The sequence below is a fragment of the Strongylocentrotus purpuratus genome, unplaced genomic scaffold (genome assembly GCF_000002235.5).
Source record: "Strongylocentrotus purpuratus isolate Spur 01 unplaced genomic scaffold, Spur_5.0 spur5_scaffold_13, whole genome shotgun sequence".
NCBI lineage: Eukaryota > Metazoa > Echinodermata > Echinoidea > Camarodonta > Strongylocentrotidae > Strongylocentrotus > Strongylocentrotus purpuratus.
The window spans coordinates 15,764,888-15,786,267 of NW_022145598.1; the positions used below are offsets into that span (position 1 = coordinate 15,764,888).

At 38.3% G+C, this 21,380-nt stretch overlaps 1 protein-coding gene across 1 annotated transcript; it reads right to left on the bottom strand.

Moving 5' to 3' along the window:
* Positions 1-496: 496 nt before the first annotated feature.
* LOC115923203 (C-type mannose receptor 2-like) lies at positions 497-19,416 on the bottom strand. The gene is made up of 4 exons (XM_030983560.1): positions 19,144-19,416; positions 17,764-17,998; positions 8,450-8,733; positions 497-727 (listed from the first exon to the last, which is right to left on the bottom strand). Exons 1-4 carry the CDS (start codon positions 19,414-19,416, stop codon positions 497-499), a joined length of 1,023 nt encoding a protein of 340 aa, XP_030839420.1.
* Positions 19,417-21,380: the final 1,964 nt, after the last annotated feature.

The window sequence follows — 21,380 nt, forward strand, 5'->3', positions numbered from 1 at the left end:
AAATACTTTGTAATCAACCTATCCAATTGCCTCCAGAAATGTACTTTAAACATGTATTTTAAAGGGCTTGAAGAGCCTATACACCCCACCCCCCCCCCCCCCCAAAAAAAAAAACAAAAACAAAAAAACAAAAAAAAAAACGGTTGGTTAATACAGCGTGATCTGTAAAGGAGAATTTAAACAGTTTAACAATGTGACGGATTTTGTATACTAAACTAGAAAGAAAACTAAATGTAAACTTCTCCCAAACTGTCAATTTTTCTCTTACAATAAAGCGAAAACACAAAAGAATGACTAATGGACTGTAAAAAAAAGAATTGGTAATGCATGCCGCACCCTCTGAACGTTATAATAGCCCTAATTAGTCAATCTATGCTGCTAGCACTACGAGTTTCCAAGGTTTTCAAGAATTTTTTCAAAGAATTCAAATTATGGTATAATCCATACAGATATATCAAGGAATCTTCGAATTCAGGATACAGCCGAATTCGGATTTCTAATTTGGGGCCACCTTACAAATGAAAGGCTTGTCACTTCCACAGGGCGTGTCGTTCCAGGACTGGAGGATATCATCTCCTGCGTTCCTCCGCCACAAATGGACGCAGTCCTCAATGTTACCACTGTTGGAAGGCTCACCCGGGAACCACCGCTCGAAGTTTAGACCAGATCCATCAGACCAAATGAAAGGTCCGTCTTGTATTGACTGGTAGGCACCAATCCAAGCAATCTGTCCAGGACAACAACACCAAAATCAGTAATAAAAAAAATCATTACAATCAGATCAGAAGAAAGGTTTAGATCAGAAGAAAAGTGAATGAACTATTGTTTATGAACTGCAAGTAATAATGGTTTCTTATACAGTGCGACCCAGAAAAAAACGAAACCGAGAATTATCGATGTTTTATCATAACTTAATCACAATTATAATTAATAAATGACACACATTTCTGAAGCTTACATCCTCTTCTTTCATTTTATGCAACTCATATGTTGTATATTTCACGCATGAGTGATTAAAAGCAATTTGAAGGAAGGAAACCAACAAATCATTTGGCGGACTGTATTTGAATTTCGAAGAAAAATTCACATTTCTCGAAAGTTCATTTTCTGTTCTTTCATATGACACCTCAATCAGGAGAAAATTAGCCAGGAATAACAAAGTTCTGTTTGTTTAAAGTGATGCTTCAATTTCCATAATTTGATCAAACGAATTCGTTTTCATTGGCTGCCGGCCGTAGCAACAAACACCATTGACAAAAGACTTACAGGTGAAATTCAAAGAAAATCACAAATATATCAACTAATGTATCACTAGAAACTGGTAAGCTAATAGTTGGCCATCGTACAAGTTTTAGGTCAACTACATAACGGATGATTTATAAAAATACAAATACAACCACCACCATAGCAGCTGGGATATACGAGAGATTCGCCAGAAAAATAACGATGTGTTAATGACGTCACAATATGGATCAATACTGCCCAAGCAGACGACATCCCATAAACAATGAACATAATTGCTAAGCTATTATTTGTCAAATTATGATGAGTTTAGTGCATATAAATTAAAAAGGCATGTCAAACCATTCAAAAAGAGATATGACCCGATTCCGATAACTAAAATCTTTTGCTTGTAAATACACAGGATAGGTGGTAATAAATAATCAAAGAAACCAGACTTTCAAATTGAAAACAAAAAAAACGGAATGATATTAAGGACGGCATTTGTTCCCTCTTGAAACGACGAACATACCGCGGTGTGTGCAGCTGAATATACAATGGCTTTTTATTTTGTTTACAAGCGATATATTCCCTTATTTTTGTATCGCTACATTTGTCATCAAAATAAAACCATGCGCGGTGTTTAGAGTGAGGCAATATATTATATATTTAGCCTGACGGTAGTGAAGTAAGAGAAAGAACTCAAGAGAAGATGAAAACACAGGAACTGAAAATGTGTGAGATGTCATGGGACATCGTCTGGTTGTGGAAATCATGTCCATACTGTGATCTCACACATCTCAGCAGCGTTCGGAGAGCTCTTCATGTGCTATGCCGGGGCTGTATTTAAGCGTTTTGTAATTTATAATAATCATTACAGAATGTTTCCAAGCATTGAATTTTGATAACCTTGTCGAATCAAAGTTTCAACTTTGCAATAATGAAAATAAAGTTAGTTTTTAAAATCAAAGAATATCTACTTTAACTCCGTCTCGTTGTCGGTGAGACATAGACGAAGGCTTCATGCATGGCTGATTGTCAATGAAACGGGGTTAAGTCTTTTGTCGATTCTGCTTGTTGCTACGGCAGGCAGCCAGTGAAAAAGAACTTGTAAAACCAAATTATAGAAATGCAAGCATCACTTTAAACAAACAGAACTTTGTTATTCCTGGCTTATTTTTTCCTGATTGAGGTATCATATGAAAGAGCAGAAAATGAACTTTCTGGAAATGTGACTTTTTGGTTTCCTTCCTTCAAATTGCTTTTAAAGGCAGGTTTACTACTTCAGCCAGAAGGGATTAGACCGCCCAGCGAGCCAGCGAGGACACTGTGACAGGTGGCTATCTCATTAACTCAGCTCTCATTTAACATAAGAAAAAGAGGATCATGGGGACCAACAGGCACCGATTGGGGCAAGAAGCTACAAGTATGATAGTGTGCCTTTAAACACTCATGCGTGAAATATGCATCATATGATTTGTATTAAATGAAAGAAGAGGATCTAAGCTTTATAAAGATGTGTCATTTTTTTTTATTATAATTGTGATTAAGTTATGAAAAAACATAGATAATTCTCGGTTTCGTTTTTTCGGGGTCGCACTGTATAGCGCTCATATCCGTGGCGCCTTGTTACTCATGGCACTTATACATTATTACCCTGGTCAGTGGCGTAATGAGCAAAAACGTTGGGGGGGGGGGGCTGAACGTTTGTCAAAGTGAGGTCTAGGGGTAAAGCCCCGGCGGGGATCAAGGGGCGGAGCCCCGAAGCTCAAGGGGTATGGGAAAACAGTGGCGGTTCCAGGAATTTCTTACCGGGGGGGGCACAAAATGGCAAGGGGTTAAATATATATAAAACGATAAAGCGACAGAGCGAGGCTTTAGCGGCGAGGGAGCGGAGCGACCAAGCGGGGGTGGGTCTGGGAGGGGGTTCTGACCCCCTCCCTTAGTAGGAATCATTTGCAATTTTAGAACCACTTTAGACGCATTTTCAGGCACTTCCTGGAGTAATATGACGTAAAATTGCTTTCTCCTACCCCCTCCAAGAGATCTTTTGCAATTTGAGAACCATATTTCGCGCATTAATGTCCACCGGCACTTCCTGGAAAAAAGAAGCCTTCTGATTGGTTAGACGTTCAGGGGGGGGGGGGAAGGGTTGTAGAGGCCACCGCTATACTGACAAAACTAGCCACCAATTACCGACAAATATATTAACACCAATGCCCCAATGTCTACTAATTTAAGCCTATAAACCCGGGGCCAGGAACTAAGTTATTTTTCAGTTCCCCCCCCCCCCGCGCGAAGCGCGGAAGCTGTGACACTTCATCAAATTATTAGAGTAAGGAGACGATTCATTGTACCGTTCTCGACTCTTAATCCTTGCCTGAATTCAGTTCGCCCCCTCCCGCGCGATCCGTGGAAGCTTTGACGTTTCAATAAATTATTACTCTTAATCCTTGTCTGAATTCAATTTCGCTCATCCCGCGGGAAGCGCGGAAGCTTTCACGTTTCATCAAATTATTAGAGAAAGATGACGATTCGTTGTATCGTCCCCTTGTCTGAATTCAGTTCTCCCACCCCCCCCCCCCCCCTCCCGCGCGAAGCGCGGAAGCTTTGACGTTATTCTTAATCCTTGTCTGAATTCATTTTCGCCCATCCCGCGCGAAGCGCAGAAGCTATCACGTTTCATTAAATTATTAGAGAAAGAAGATGGTTCATTGTATCGTGTCCTAATTGTGTGAATTCAGTTCCCCCCCTCCCGCGGGAAGCGCGGAAGCTTTCACGTTTATTAGAGAAAGATGGCGATTCGTTGTACCGTGTCCTTGTCTGAATGCAGTCCCCCCCCCCCCCCCCCTCCTGATCAAAGCGCGGAAGCTATCACGTTTCATTCAATTATTAGAGAAAATAGACGATTGATTTTAGCATTTCCTTGTCTGAATTCAGTCCCCCCCCCCCCGTCCCCCTTTGACGTTTCATTTAATTATTACTCTTAATCCTTGTCTAAAATCATTTTCGCTCATATCGCGCGTAGTGCGGAAGCTTTTACGTTTCATTTAATTATTACTCTTTATCCTTGTCTAAAATCATTTTCGCTCATACAGCGCGTAGTATCGTTGTATCGTGTCCTTGTCTGAAGTCAGTCCCCCCCCCCCCCCGACTTTCCGCGCAAAGCGCGGAAGCTTTGACGTTTCATTTAATTATTACTAAAATCATTTTCGCTCATACGGAAGCTTTCACGTTTAATTAAATTATTAGAGAAAAAAGGCGATTCGTTATACCGTTAAGCCTTGTCTGGATTCAGTTTCCCCACTGAGCCTGACGATGTACATGTACGTATATGGAATCTGTGCATGCACAGCCCGAGTGGTGGGTAGCATGTTATCTCCCGGCAGTGCTTGTCGCAGTATAGCTTCTGAAAAGGTTTCTACTACTGTTACTATTAGTGGCCACTAATGCCCATTAGTAACTATTAAAAACATTGCGAATGTGTCAGTTTGCAACAGAAATGGAAAAACGCACATTTTGTTGAAAATCATGTTATTATCACGAACATTTATAAATCACCTGTATAGAATTAAAAATAAGTCATGGTTTCATTTTATTTGGGGGGCTGGCGCCCCCCCCCCCCCTAGCCCCCCCCCCCCCCCCCCACCAGTACGCCAGTGACCCTGGTTATAGCCTAGCCGCCAACGTAACCAGGGCTCACTACCCATTAATAACCGAATGGAGAGTGGCAACTATAGATTAATGTCTTGCCAAAGAACATCAGTGCAGGGCTGGCTTCCGAACGCCGTTCCCCGTAATCTATAACATTAGCATGGTGGGACATTGGAAAAGAAAACAACACTCTTGACGGTTCAAATGAATAGAACAATATGCCGTTGTAGTGTCACGAATTTTAATAAATTCTGAGGACGATTTATATTCGCCATTTCACCCTTTCATCTACTCTCCCTTCCCTGCAACCTGTTTCTCTCTTTACCTCTTTCTTTCTATCTCTCTCTTCTTCTTTCTCTCTTTCTCTCCCCCTCCCCCTATCCCCTTCCCCCTCTCTCTATTTGCTCTTTCTTTCTTTTCCCCCCTAATTCGATGGGGGAGGGGGGGGGTTACGTGCCCCTTCTCCTTCTTACGTTTCATGTGTTGAAATACTACTTGTAAGTTATTTTTCACTGGAATTATCCGTCATTATTAACTAATCATATTAAAAGGCACATCAAAGTGTTTACTGCTTTGTCACTATAAAAGAGCCTTTACTTGAAGTGATTTTATGTTATTTATCCAATTAAAAAGAAATCACATATACACAGTGTGTATATGTATATATATTGCCAGAGAACCCTCGTACTAAAATCTTAAATATTCTACATGTACTAAGTCAGCCCCTGTTTTTCTCTCTCCCCTCTTTCTCTCTGCATTTGTTTCTCTTTCTTTCTCTCTCATTATCTCTCTATACCGCTCTCTTTACACCCTCTCCCCTCTATCTCTCTATCTCTCTCACTCTCTCTCTCTCTCTTACTCAGATATGCTCCTACTTAAACTGTGTATCACTATATAGCTAATAAACCTAATGTATTTTTACCCTTTACATGTTACATCGCTACTATAAGATTTCCTGGTCAAATTCGCGAGTTTGTCATTCAAATGAATTTGTCGTGCGTTCAAATTCGACGGTATAAGTGCAGTCAGGTATATCTCGGGTTTATATTCCCTTTTCTAGTTTTCAAATCTATGGAATTTTCGTTAGAATCTACGTATGTTTCATTCAAATTAATGAACAATGTGTGCTTCTTTCGCTATTTGGTCATTCGATTTGGCGCAACACGATTTTCTGACAACGCGACGGTGTACTTCTAGCATTATAATTCATTTGTAGCATTCAAATTAGCACTTTGTGCACTAAAATTGATGGTCAATATACATTTCTCGTTTATTACACACTTGTTATAGCTCATTCTTTTTCTTTCAAGATTGTTTTTCCATGTGTATTTCATCATATTCTATTTTCTTGCATTTATACACTTTATATACTTTTAGATTTATCTGATATTCATCATCCTTTAAGTTAAATTGTTAAGAAAGAAAAAAAAACGACTTACATCTACGGACTTGATGGTCTTAATATTTTTGTAAATTTTCATGTAAGGAAGTTGTTTGTCTTTTGTTTCATCATAAATTTATCACAATTTCATTATGGAGAAAGGGTACAATATTGTGACTGGGATAGGTATTGTTGTATTCCCACTTTTCCGGGGTATATGAACATGTCCGTGCAGAAATGCCATATCCCATATCCCTTGATTTCGCACCTTCTTAACCAAATGTCTGACAACACCCATATGCATTGTCCTCAAAATTAATAAATGGAATAACAGAAAAGACCCTAATGGCAAATCATTCATTTAATTGCATTTAAAAAAAAAATGTAAACGAGTGTTGCATTTCTTCCCCTAACATTCCTAACTTGAATACACATAATTCAAATACGAATGACAGATGCGAATTTGAATGATAATATTGACGCCTCGACAAGTGACGATTAATTTGAATGCTAGTTAAGCAGTTTCTAAATTGAATGACAGATCTATGAAATCCTTCATTAAAAATCCTAAAATTCCAAAATCCTAAATTAAATACAAAATCGGGAAAATTGAATGATAATTGGCATGGCAAAGCTGATCTGCGCTAACTTAAATGCAAAGTAAATGAATTCGAATGAAAAACTCGCGAATTTGGCCGGGAAATCCTTTACTACCTTGATTTCCCTATCTTTCTATGCTCATCACTCAGCCAGTATACATTTTCTTCCAAAATTTTTAGGCACATGACATTTGTTTGTAATCTTGAACATTCAGTGTAAGTTTCGTTAGATTCTGTGAGAATTCATTTTCTTTTTTTTACCAGAGCTCAAGTTTATCTTTAAACGGAACTAACCCTTCTATCTAAGCCATGCCAAGGAAACTTTTTTTGTTAAAGGCAATCCAACCCTTGTAATACGTTAATTTGAATGAAAGCAGAAAAGCCAGAGAAGCAGAATGGCGAAAGTTGGAAATATATCGGTCCAATAATAACAAAGTTATGAATATATGAACATATGAGATCACTACAGCTATCCGAATCTCAATTGTCAATTGTGTCAGTGGATTGTGATGTACCGTGTGAGTCAATACACAAATTTACACCTAGAAAATTGCTAATTATTTAAAAAAAAATCATCTATGAACAGTATATTACTATACTATATTACTATACATCTTATGAAAGAGCATTCTATCAAAAAAATCGACTTGCGCCAAAGTGATGCCTACAGTATGTGATATGTTGGGATTAAAGTGAGAGAGTGAATTTAATGGGTATCAAATCAGATTAATTGCATATGCTTTTTGCAGAAGCAAAGTCACACACACACACACACACACACGCATCCGCGCGCGCACAAATGTTCGTTGATATGTGATATTCGATATTCGATATGTGTGGCATGATTAATTTTGTTAGGGATGTAATTTGGATCTGCAATGACCGATTTAATACCCAAATCCCAATTTTTTTATTCAAACATCACATAAGCAACTTTGGCGCAAGTCGATTTTCGCACTCTCGCAAACAATGTCTCCTGTTCATCCAAGCGTGAACACATATCACACAAAAATGATACCAAAATGATTCGGGATAAAACACTCTTTCATAAGGTGAATAATAATTTACTGTTCATAGATGATTTCTAAAATAATTAGCAATATTATAGGTGTAGGCCTAGACTTTTTTTTACTCACACGGTAGTGACGGATAAGTCTTTCATTTGTTGTGTACAAACGTATCACTGATTTCTGTTTTTCACCCATGTGCCTTCACCCTTTGGGCACCAGTCAAAATATATTATGGAGAGAACAGTATTTAAAGGTCCTCTAAAAAGAGAAGATCATCCCAAGTCATTTATTTTTCAAAAATTGAAATTTCAGTTATTTTGTATGTTGGCACAAGAGGGAAAGTTGTCCGTTACTGCATCACATAGACACTAAATACCGATTCAGCCAATTTGTATAACCCATGCCGATAGTACCGATAATGTAAATTTTAAAATTCATAACTGTCTCAATTTTTGTCCGATTTCTTTCAAACTTCCACCAGTGTGCTTCTCTGATTATCGTGATTTCTTGTAGAGCAGTTTGCTACCAAGGTTAGATTTCCTTTTAATTAACAGTCTAAGCTAAAGTAGGTCATCCATATTTACAGTATCCGTTGTAAAGTCTGCAGAAGAGCGGAGAAGTTCGTAAGCGAAGGCATTCTCCTGTTCCGTGTGGATGGATACTAAGTCAGCCCGTCCGTTGAAGGAGTAGTGATCCCTGCAGCGATCCCGAGCCGCTTCCCAAGTGACCCGCTCCCCGAAGTAACGGTAGCAGTTCCCGTTAAATGAAAGCCAGAACTGAGGGCATGGACGATACACATTGGCATCTAAGCCGCGAAATGCCACGGCTAGAAAGACCATTGATGCGAGCAGAAGCTTCATGTTGATTACTGGAGAATCAAAGAAGAAGAGTGAGAAACTATTCCAAATTAGCGACTCTAATTTTCATCCAAGAACCACTAAATCATGTATGTTCTATCTGGCGTGCAATAAGTGCGTTATAATACGTTAGCCCCCTCCCACCCCCCCCCCCCGAAAAAAGGGTTAAATTTGTTTGGTACCACCTCTTCGCAAGGAATTTTGGACCCAAACCTTTAAGCACCTAGCAATGTAAAAGCAAATCCCTCAACGTCCGCAGAGTCATACTGAGAAGGAGAAAGCTTAAGGGTACCGTATCACCTTACAAGTTACTATTACCCAGTTAATACAGTGTGTCCCGAAAAAAACTATACACTTTTGAAATGGCTGCCGAATAACAAATATATGATTCTAGGGGGGGAAGTTATATATGTATGGAAAGCTCATATACTCAGCTTTCATATGACACCAAAAAGTTGCGAAAATAATTCATGCTCGGGTGAGCACTGCTCACTTTTGTAAAGGGTATGAAAATTTGGTTGCGCAGGAATTAGCCTTCCAATTTGTGAGAGGTAAATCCTTTGGAGCTTACGGAATTGAGGATGATATGACCAATTTATGATCAATTGTGATAAGTTTGGGTTTGCTGAGTGAAATGTTTGGTTTATGGGATTAACATTTTATGCATGACTTAACAGGAATTGCATTTTTTATTGTAGCACTGTAACTTCACTGGTAGACTCAGGTGTGTTTATGGGAGTCAGGATGGGGTGATGGTACATGTTGTAATTTCCATGTTACAAACTGTTATTCTCTTACATCTGTGACTTTGAATAAAAAATTTAATTCCTGTTCCGTGCATAAAAGTTTGGTTTAATAAACCATGAAATTCACTCAGCAAATCATGAATGTATCATATCACCCTCAATGTTGTAAGCTCCAAAGGATTTACCTCTCACAAATTGGAAGGCTAATTCCTGCGCAACCTAATTTCCATACCCTTTACAAAAGAGAGCAGTGCTCACCCAAGCATGAATTATTTTCAAACTTTTTGGTGTCATATGAAAGTTGAGTATATGAGCTTTCCATACGTATATAACTTTTCCCCCTAGAATCATATATTTGTTATTCGGCAGCCATTTCAAAAGTGTATAGTTTTTTTCGGGACACACTGTATATTCACATATAGTCTACACCCAGCCTGTCTACTATCCACATGTTCTAATAACCATGTTGTCTTTTTATCATTTGGTGTAATGACCAATTAGGCTAATAGTCATTCCGTCTAATTCCCAGTTTATCTAATGCACATTTTTTCTATAGTCTTACCTAGTATTAAGGGGCAAACTAGGTTTTTTAGACATGTACTGTTGTAAAATGTCGTTGGTATCAGGTGGACTGTCTTGAAATTATTCCGCTGTAAAAAGGGCGGCCTGCTACATTATAATTAATGTTGGGAATTAATTTTTAAGGTAACCTCATGTGTGAGGTGTCATGTATAAGAAAATTAAATTTTCCACAAAATCATATTACATTCAACACGTATAAGCATAAATTGCAGAACAACTTCGAGCCATGAATGTGAATTTTTTTTACAAAATAAGGAATTTCCCCCAAAACACATGTTTCCCCATATTTAAAGAATAATGATGTTCGACTACTGACTTGGAACTTTTTGAAGAATTGTCCGTATAAAGTATGGTTCATATTTGAATCTATCCAAATTCCAGGTTTATTGCTCTAAAGTTGACACTTTGATATTAGCTAACACAGCAATTTGGGTTGCTAAGAGTGGTCTTCTCCTTAGCAACGCTAACATAGTGAGATGAAAAATAGAATATATCCGAAGTAGATGCTTTCATCAGGCAGATGAATATTTTGATAGGTAGTGTAATGTCAGATAATGCAATTTCATCATATTTTAATTATATTTCTCTCTTAGTTACCGTTGCTATGGTAATAATACACCTGAACACGAGTATATTGTGTTCTCAGAAACCAAATTAGGCTTTCTCCCGCTCCTGAAATATCTGCCAATCGCTGACTCGGACAGGATAATATTGTTAGTTACAATATACCAATTACAATATTTAAGATTACTGTTTTGTTTTAATTATGTAAATTTGAAATAAAATTACATCGAATGAGGGAGAAGGGGTGCAAATACTTACTTGTAACTGCATACTAATTTTTTCACCTCTATTTGGAGGGAGCCCCTTCCATTTACACCTTTATATCGATACCACGGTACAACCTATAACTTAAAAAATCCGTCTACATCTCCATCTTTGGAAAACCGAGTACAGGCAAATACTAAGAAAACAGCAAACAACGGTGAGTAAAAAGAGCGTGTTCAACGTTTAAATAGTGCGACTCAGTGTGCACAAGAGGAAGGGGAAATATCTTTTGAAGTAAACCTATTGTCGAAATAGACTTTTGGAAAATAATGTTATCTTTAAAAGACATTTAGGATTGGTCAGTTAAAGATCAAATAAACATATTAACAGCATTATTTAAAAAGGTATACATATATCATCAGCATGTTGACTTTGGAAGATTTACCTAGTTCCTTTTGTACACACTGCCACGCAATGAACGATGAGGTCATTATAGTTACTCTGCGTTATTCGTTGTTTTCAGAGTATTTGCCTGTAATCGGTTTTCCTCCGTCAGATTGGCCTTTTAATCATTTTCATCTCATTACAGAAAACAAATCATTTGTGCATATACATACCTTCCTCTAGGTTACCCAAATGTTTGCCTTGCATTCACTTGTTGGCTTTACTGCCTATGAATTAATCAAAAATTGATTATTGTCCCGTGACTAATCCACAGGGCAGGGGACTTGTCCGTACTCCTTGTCGTTAGACAATTTCGGAACATAACAAACGTTTCAGATAGTGACGGCCTACGTGCATGAGGTGTCTGGGTGATAAACATCAAACGGGTTTCAGTGCCACAAGTTACATATTTTACATCATGAACCCCGCGCAACCAATCACTGTAAGATGTAGTTGTTTGCAGAGTGATTATTACTGGATATCACTTAACTTATTATATGGCCAAAGTTTTGTTTTTATGGTTAAATATTGACATTGACAGCGTCACATGACTTTAAATCATGACGCTGTTTACCTATGTGTTGAGTAGGCCACATATCAGCTGACTCACCCATATCACCTATACCTTGAAAAATCTGTCTACACCTCCAATCAGACGCAACTTTGGAAAACCGAGTGCAGGCAAATACTTTAATATAAAACAGGAAATAACGGTGACTGAATAGGGGTGTTCAACGTTTAATGTAGCCTTCAGACAAGGCATCGCGTCTGATAGACACCGAGCGACTAAAAAGAGACTAATCGCGAAAACCAAAGTGAACGCCGGAGCGAGTGGCCAAACCAAGTGGCCTTTAGTAACCTGGTTTGGATTTCTTATGTTAACCCTTTTTTCGGCTGGAATTCTTTACCGAAATGGTAGCGTCAATCACCGATTGTATCATCGCAAGAGATTCTCTTTGGTAGTACGAATACCTATAACATTGAACGAAACGAGTTGGACTGGTTCATTTTATATACAAGGAAAGTCCAATAATCTCACCTACAATTGTTAGCTCAAGTCATTAAATGCTTCCTATTTTATTGTAATTTTGCATGTAGAAAAGATGTGGATGTGATATTTTGTATCAATCATTATTACGTTCATCTCATGAGCCAAACTAGATTACGTCTTTTACCTTTTGTTACATGTTTTGATATTGAATGAATCAAGACTGAAATTAACTGGGAGATGGCCATTCTGATTGGTCAATATTAAAAGTCCAAAGTCATGAATAATTCATGCAAGCAGTAAAAGCCAGAATCCAAAAGGCCTCGCGGCAAAAGCCACACAATCGCGCGGTCACCCCGTGTCTCTAGATTCATGTCAGTCGCTGATTGGGGTGGAAAATAGCCAGAGTCACGAGGCCTTGTCAAAAGGCTACGTTTAATGGCACCCAGTGTGCACAAGAGGAAAGTGTAATATCCTTTGAAGTCAACCTCTTGTCGACATGGACTTTGGAAAATAATGTTATGGTAAAATTTTCTTCAAAAGCCAAAAAAGGATTTGTCTAGTAAAGATCCTTCCAAATGACAAAATTATGAAATAAATATATTAACAGCATTATTATTTTCATTGTACTTTGTTAATACACTACAACGCACTGAACGATGAGGTCCATATATATATATAGTTTGCGTTATACCCCCTTCACATACACGGATTTTTCTTACGAGTCCTTACGGATCGCCAACTCGTAGTCAATCGCAAGCATCCGTTAATAACTCGCTGGTATCCGTAAATAACTCGTCACAACTCGCAACAACACCTAACCATCCGTAAACTGCTCGCAAGAATCCGTAAATGACTCGTAACAGATTTTTGTAACGATTTGTTACGGTTAGTTTACGATTTGTTTACGGATTATTTACGGATGATTGCGAGTAGTTTACGGATGGTTGCGGGTGCTTACGTGTTGTTTACGATTTTATTAGGGCCATTTTACGATGGCTTTACGGATTGATACAGGGTATTACGAGCATTTTACGTGTAGTTACGAGTACTCTACGAATGGATACGTATACTTTACGTATGCTTATGAACTGTTTACGATTTGGGGAAGGTATAAAAGCTGCAAATTCGAACACTTCATTTTCAGTTCTTATTTTTTGGCTCAAAATCGTAAGGACTCGTAAATAATCGTAACTTACTCGTAACTATTCGTAACAACACGTTAACAGGACGTAACTAACACGTTAGTTGCATGAGTCATCCGTGACAACTCGTAACAAATCGTGGACTGTTACCGTAAATACATCGTAATAACTCGTAATGATCCGTAATAAACCGCAAACAGCTCGTAATAACTCTTAAACCGGTCGTAAAAGTGGTCAAATCGTAAGGATCCATGAAAGATCCGTGAATTTGTGTGATCCGTAAGGACTCGTAAGAAAAATCCGTGTATGTGAAGGGGGTATTATTCGTTGTTTTCCGAGTATTTGCCTGTAATCGGTTTTCCTCCGTCAGATTGGCCTTTTAATCATTTTCATCTCATTACAGAAAAAAGATCATTTGTGCACATACATACCTTCGTCTAGGCAACCTACAGGTTTGCCTTGCATTCACTTGTTGGCTTTACTGCCTATGAAATAATCAAAAATTGACTATTGTCCCGTGACTAATCCCCAGGGCAGGGGACTTGTCCGTACTCCTTGTCGTAAAACAATTTCGGAAAATAACAACACGTTTCAGATAGTTACGGCCTACGTGCATGACGTGTCTGGGTATGATAAACATCAGTGCCACTATTTACATATTTCACATCATGAACCCCGCGCAACCAATCAATGTAAGGTGTACTTGTATTTAGATTAATTATTACCGGATATCACTTAAATGGCCAAAGTTTCGTTTTTATGGTTAAATATTGATATTAACAACGTCACATGTACATTTTAAATCATTACCGTTGTGCTGAGTTGGCCACATATCAGCTAGATACTTACGCCCCGGAAAATTACCACACAAGGAAAATAACCCCATGGAATATTACCCCCAAAGGTAAAATGTTATCACCAAAGGACAACCATCCCCGAGGACATTTACCCCTTGGAAGATTACCTCCTCTAGGACAATTACCCCTCGAGGCCTATTACCCCATCCCCAAATAAACCAAGGACAACCATCCCGAAGACAATTACCCCCAGGAAGATTACTCCCTCGAGGACAATTACCCCTCGAGGACAATTAACCCCCCCCCCCCCCCAAAAAAAAAAAAAAAAAAAAAAAATCAACCAAGGACAACCATCCCGAGGACAATTACCCCCCTGAAGATTATCTCCTCTACGACAATTATTACCATGGACAATAATCCCCCTCCCCCCTCCCCCTTTCCCCCCTATTCAATAATGGGGAAGTCTACCCTGATAATAATTTGGTTTGTATAAAAGCATTATGTTTTTCGGCGGTAATCGTCGTCGTAGGGGTGTGGGACTGTCCAAGGAGGTAATTTTCAGGGGGATAATTTGTCCTCGGGGGTGATTGTCCATGGGGGGTAATCGTCCATGGGGGTTCTTTGATATTGGTAGCCATCTCAAGCATTTAGATACCCATCGAGCGATCCCTTCCCGCTTTTCTCTACAGTTTGGCAGAGGTTCTAAATAAAGTGTCCGTGCAAATAAGATTATTACATTTTAAATGAATGGAAAAGACGCCTTAGAAAAATGCAATTTTTCGATTGCAATGTTCTTTATTAATATTCCTTTGCCCAAATTTTGTTTTGAGAGAAAGAGAGAGAGCGAGGGGGTCACAGACAGGGCCAGGGGCAGGGCCGAACTCCACATTATATTATCTTCATGATTCAGGCTAAGAATCATGATTATAACGTGGATAAAAATCCTGTATGCGGGCATGCCTTGAACCATAATGCATGGCCCTAGAGAGGAATTTTTCCTGTGGGGGACCGGGGGAAATGCAATGAATTATTGATAATTTATTGCATTTTCTTCGTTTTTTTTGTATTTGTGGGGCGGCGACGGACCCTAGCCCCCGCTGCGTACAGTCATGATTCATTGGCTAAGCAATGGCTTCGTTACTGTGAGGCCCCAGAATAAAAATCGTATTAGTTAGTTATAACTATATTAGTGCCCTTTTGTGAGGCATTAATCCTCATTACTGTCAGTTATGACTTAAGGACGTAGGTCCCCTAGTTAGGTAGCATAGTAGCACACACATATTTTAGCAGTCACGCAAAACAAACACTCTCAAATTATTATTCAATAAAATCTGAGAATTAATAATTTAGATCTATTAGAAATAAACAATTGTCAAAATCATTCCATAAATTGGGGTAAAAATAACTATTCCACCATTATGACCAACAGTGTAGTTGGAATATTTTTGTTTTACCCCAATTTATGGAATTATTTTTAAAATAATTTAAAAATAATAGATCTAGATAATAGTATACATTCTCAGATTTTATTGAATAAAAATTTGCCGTTGTGTGTTTTGCGTGACTGCTAAAGCATGTGTATGCTACTATGCTTATCAACTAGGGGACCTTCGCCCTTAAGTCATAAATGACAGTAATGAGGATTAATGCCCCATAAAAGGGCACTAAAATAGCACATGGACACCGTTTTGATCCTGGGGCCTCACAGTTACGAGGCCATTGCTTTGTCACTGAGCCATGCCTGTACGCAAGCGGGGGCTAGGATAGGTGGCAGTTTCCATAAATAAAATAAAAAACAGAAAATGCAATAAATTTCATGTATTGCATTTTACCCCGGTCCCCAACATAACAAAATCCTCTGGGCAGCCATGCATTATGGCTCAAGGCATGGGTATCTGGAGACGGCCTTCGTATTCTAGGTATTTAAGGTAACTTATCCAGACTAATAAAAGCTTTTATTCCTATTGAATTTTACTCATAGTCAAAGAGGGAAAATTTCGTTTAATATTGTTCACACACGCTTGCCAGATTGGTAAACGCCCATTACAACAAAGCGGGTTCCACTTCTGTCTTTACGGATTCGGTATAAGAGCAGGGCCCTGCACGGGGTCCCTAGGAACGATGGGTATAGTATGCATGTCATGGCTCCCATAACAACGAATTACTTTAGCTTGAAATTCATATGATTGTCAAGATTATATTCAAAAGCAGTCTTTAGTCCTAAACGCATTATATCAGGTCCGAAAAAGGTGAATCGTGCAGGGAACATGAAACTTATGATGACCGAAAGATTACTTGACAAAGTACACAAGCAAAATACATGTATCCAATTCATTTTTTACATCTCTTTCTTTATACTCAGTCCTCATAAATAGCCTCACTCTTGTTAACCTTAATATTAACCGTAAATAAGAACAAGCAAGCAAACACAAGCAAATATTGCTAGATATGTCCTGTAATTTATTTACTCCAGATATAAGACAATAAGATAAAGTTGGCTTAAGTCGAACAGTAGAAAGGAAACAAGTTGCAGTAAATGCGAAAAAAAGAAAGGAAGCACTACAAAACAAAGAAAGAGATGATGAAAGATATATTAAGTGGCATCTTATTTCTAGATAACATATCTTTTATTCAAAGGAGCTCAATTTATCTGATCATATTTTTGTAGATTTCTACAGCAAAGATATTCTATCTTGTAAAAACAAACGACGGTGAGTTTTCACTCTTATCTACAGACGCTAAGGTAAATGTCTAGAATACCAGAACCATAACAAAAGTCGAAAAACAATTAAAAGTATCTTAACCTAGCACCTTATTGACATTGCACTCGCTCGCAAAGAGAAGGCTGAGTGCTAGCTGGTACAGGGATCAGAATTTGACTTTGTCTCATTCTCTTTAATGCATTACTTTTCATTTAATTTGAATAATATCATGGCAAAAAAGTCCTCTAAAATGAAGTGCTTTGCGAATACCTTCAAATATTACAACAATCAGGAGAAATAGCTGACAATATTGAACCAAACTTTCTTGCCAAACGTGCGTGTCCCATATACACATTTATGTGAGCACTCAACGTGACCAAAATCGAGTCTCTTTTTCCATCATTTTGACGATTCCATAACTTCAACGTATGCAGTAATTCTCAAATACTTTGTAATCAACATTTCCCAATTGCCTCCAGAAACGTACTTTAAACATGTATTTTAAAGGGCTTTAAGTGCCTATACACACCCCCGAAGCCGCGGTTGGTTAATACGGAGGTATTTTTGAAAGAGCCCTCATCGCTTAATATTGTGGTGCAGTTCGTATACCAAAATAAATAGAAAATTATATGTAAAATTCTCCCACACTGTCAATTTTTCTCGTGCAATTAAGCAAAGACGAAAAAGACTGACTTTATGGAGTATGGAAAAAAAACCAAGTTTGTTAAATCTACACTGCTAGCACTACTAGTTTACAAGGTTTTCAAGAAATTTGTCAATGAATTTAAAATTGAAATTAGAGATATAACAAGGAAGCTTCGAATTCAGAGTACAACCGAATAAGGATATCTAGTTTGGGGCCACCTTACAAATGAAAGGCATGTTCAATTCACAGGGAAGGTCGTTCCAACCCTGGAGGATATCATCTCCTGCGTTCCTACGCCACAAATGGCCGCAGTCCTCGTTGTTACCGGCGTTGTCGGGCTGACCAGTCACCCATTGCTCGAAGTCTAGACGGGATCCATCGGACCAAATGAAACGTCCGGTTGAACCTGGTGTTGTTTGGTAGGCACCGATCCAAGCCCCATAGTATGGTGGCCGAGTCTATCCAAGAAACAACAAAGAAATCAGTAAAACAAAATCAGCAAAATCAGATCAGAACAGAAGTGAATTCATCATTGTTTACTTAGATAGTGCTCATATCAGTGACGCTGTGATACCCATGGCACCTTGCATTATGGCTCAAAGCATGGTGGGCACACAGAAGATTTTGTTATGTTGGGGACCGGGGGGGGGGATTCAATGAATATGAAAAATCATTGCATTTTCTTTGTTTTTTTATTTGTGGGAACTGCCCCCTACCCCATGGTTCAGTGGCAAAGCAATGGCCTCGCAACTGTGAGGCCCCAGGATAAAAAACGTGTCGATGTGCTATGTTAGTGCCCTTTTGTGGAGTATTAATCCTCATTACTATCATTTATGACCTAAGGGCGTACGTCCCCTAGTTGTATCATAGTAGCATACACATGCTTTAGCAGTCACGCAAAACAAACATTGGCAAATTACTATTCAATAAAATGTATACTATTATCTAGATCTTTTAGGAATAAATCATGTCAAAATAATTCCATAAATTTAGGTTAAAACAAATATTCCAACTATATGAGCAACAGTTTACGTTACTTTAGCTTGGAGATGGAGATGGGGGGGGGCAGCAGGAGAGTCAGAGAAACAGCTTGGCGAAAGTTAGAAATAAATCGGACCAATATTACTAAAGTCATAATTGATTTGAAATGAGGTCGCTATATACACCTCTGCGGATCTGAAATTGGTAATTTTGTCAGTGGATTGTGACTTAATATTCGATAACTCTCTCATTTGTCCTGTACAAAAACATCACTAATTTCTGTTGCCTTCACCCTTGGGGCATTTCTCACATATGTTATGGAGAGTTCTTTATTTACAGGTCCTATAAAAAGAAAAGGCCATCCCAATTGACATTTTGGTCCAAAATTTTTTTTTTAAACAAACGGTAAAGTTGTCCGCCACTAAATCGCGAAGACGTTGCGAATTCAGCAAATTTGAAGAACGCATACCTATAGTGATTGTTGCTTTCAAAAAATCATAATTTTCATAATTTCAGTCCGATTGTATGCTTTTCTGATTTTCCTGCTTTCTTGTATAGTAGTTTACTATTAAGGCAGGATTTTCCTTTAATTAACAGTCTAAGCTAGGTCACACATATTTACCGACGGTGTGTTGCCTGCAGAAGAGCGGAAAAGGTCGTATGCGAAGCCGTTCTCCTGTTCCGTGTGAATGGATAGCAGATCAGCCCGACCGTTGAAGGAGTAGTGATCCCTGCAGCGATCCCGAGCCGCTTCCCAAGTGACCCGCTCCCCGAAGTAACGGTAGCAGTTCCCGTTAAATGAAAGCCAGAACTGAGGGCATGGACGATACACATTGGCATCTAAGCCGCGAAATGCCACGGCTAGAAGGACCATTGATGCGAGCAGAAGCTTCATGTTGATTTATACTGGAGAGTCAAAGAAGAACAGTGAAAAACTATTCCAAATTAGCGACTCTAATTTTCACCCAAGAACCACTAAATCATGTATGTTCTATCTGGCGTACAATAAGTGTACTTATAGTACGTTAGCCCCCTCCCACCCCTGCTCCCCCCCCCCCCCCCCTTCGCAAGGAATTTTGGACCCAAATCTTAAAGCACCTAGCAATGTAATAGCAAATCCTTCAATGTCCACAGACTCATACTGATTAGTTAGGTTAGTCACACCAATACAATCAACCACCCCATTCAACACACTGTTATCGTTTTTAGTAACCCGCTGACTGGGACTGAGTCTTTTGCTCTTTGATACTTTTGCTAGTTGATTATATTTCCAGTAATATTATGGGAATACTTATACGCTCGCTATCATGTAATTTGTTGCAGTACGTTTTCAACAACTTTACTAGATCTTATTCCTTTTCCCTTTATATTATTTTCCTTTCTTCTTCTATTCTTCTTTTTGGTCTTATATGTTTATATTGTATTGATGTAGGGCGTATCAAACCCATGCATACAGGTTACATGCTTTTAAGAAGCACGCCATCTTCCCTGTATTAAAAACTATTGTTATGTTAAATTGCTTGATTGATCAGAAATAAATGTAATAATAATAATAATAATAATAATAATACGAACAATTTATATAGTGCTTGTGACATAAACGTTTCAAAACGCTGTACACAAATCAAGATTACTTCAAGAAAATCAATATTACTAATGGAATTAATACACAAGAGGGTGAAGAGAGAGCGAAACAAAGATATATATAAAGTAGAGGAAGAAAGAGAGAGAGAGAGAGAGAGGGGGGGGGGTCTACTACATATTTAGCTTTAAATCCTCCGTTTATAATTTATAGGAAAAGATAGAAGTAAATATAGTACTTCATTCCGCTTCATCCACATCATAACATTATATTAACTTCTTTATTCCTCCTGTTTACCTGTAAAACTTCTTCTCACAAACTTAGAAATACACCTCAAACTACATAATCTACCCACGTACACTTGTTTTTTTTTTAAAACATTTTCATCTCACTTCTGTGTTTAAAATCCCAAATTGTTCATACTACAATCTAACCCAAGCTTAACGTCAGCTGCTATTCTAACCTTTTGTAATATATTATTCCAAAAGGGCGTTGACAACGTAGAGACTCGTTAGTCATTGGGTGCGAATGATTTTGCTTTTTAATTGACATGTTAACACATTTCTATGCATGCTTTTTAAGAATAAATCTTTCTTCTGACGACTGAAAAGCTCTCCAGAGGGTTGCCTGACATGCTAATGAATCGAGAAAACATTACACATAACGACAAAGTATGATGGGGAAGCAGAACCTGTATCTAGATTCATGTACAGAGATAGAAACGATGACGAAGGTGATCCTTGATAACGTATTGACTAGAATGTGGGGGTTTCATTGTCTCGAAATGTAGTTTTTCCTCCTTTGAGATCACTCTTTGTGGGGATTTCTCCCCAATTCGTGGTCCCTGTGACACATTGAAATATCTTAACAAAATGGTACAACGTGTATTTGTCAACTTTTACCTAATCTCCAAGGTGTTTTAGAAAGCGTCTCATTACCATTTAGACGTATATTACTACGCACCCGAGCATGGCAAATGTGGCCGATTCGACGTATGTTTTACGTATACAAATCAGTGCACATTTTGAATGTTGGACTTTTAAAAAGTACTGAAATAAGTACTCCTCACAAATATATATTAGTTTCAGAAAACAACACAATGACTTAAAACAAAATATTTTTATTCTTCTCATTTTCTTTGTGCGAGTGCTTTTTGTCTGCGGATCCAAATGAGTGTAAGATTCAGTCATCTTTATAGCGAAGATTAACAGTCAGTGTCTCAGATTTTCTGTGATGTTTTAACCAATCTCTACTCATGAAAAGGATAAGATAAGAAT

Coding starts and splice junctions, on each gene's coding strand:
- LOC115923203 (XM_030983560.1), bottom strand. CDS start 19,416: ATGAAGCTTCTGCTCGCATCAATGGTCCTTCTAGCCGTGGCATTTCGC. Junction 17,999..19,143: donor CTGCAGGCAACACACCGTCG/GTAAATATGTGT, acceptor TTTCTTGGATAG/ACTCGGCCACCATACTATGG. Junction 728..8,449: donor CAGACTTTACAACGGATACT/GTAAATATGGAT, acceptor TGTCCTGGACAG/ATTGCTTGGATTGGTGCCTA.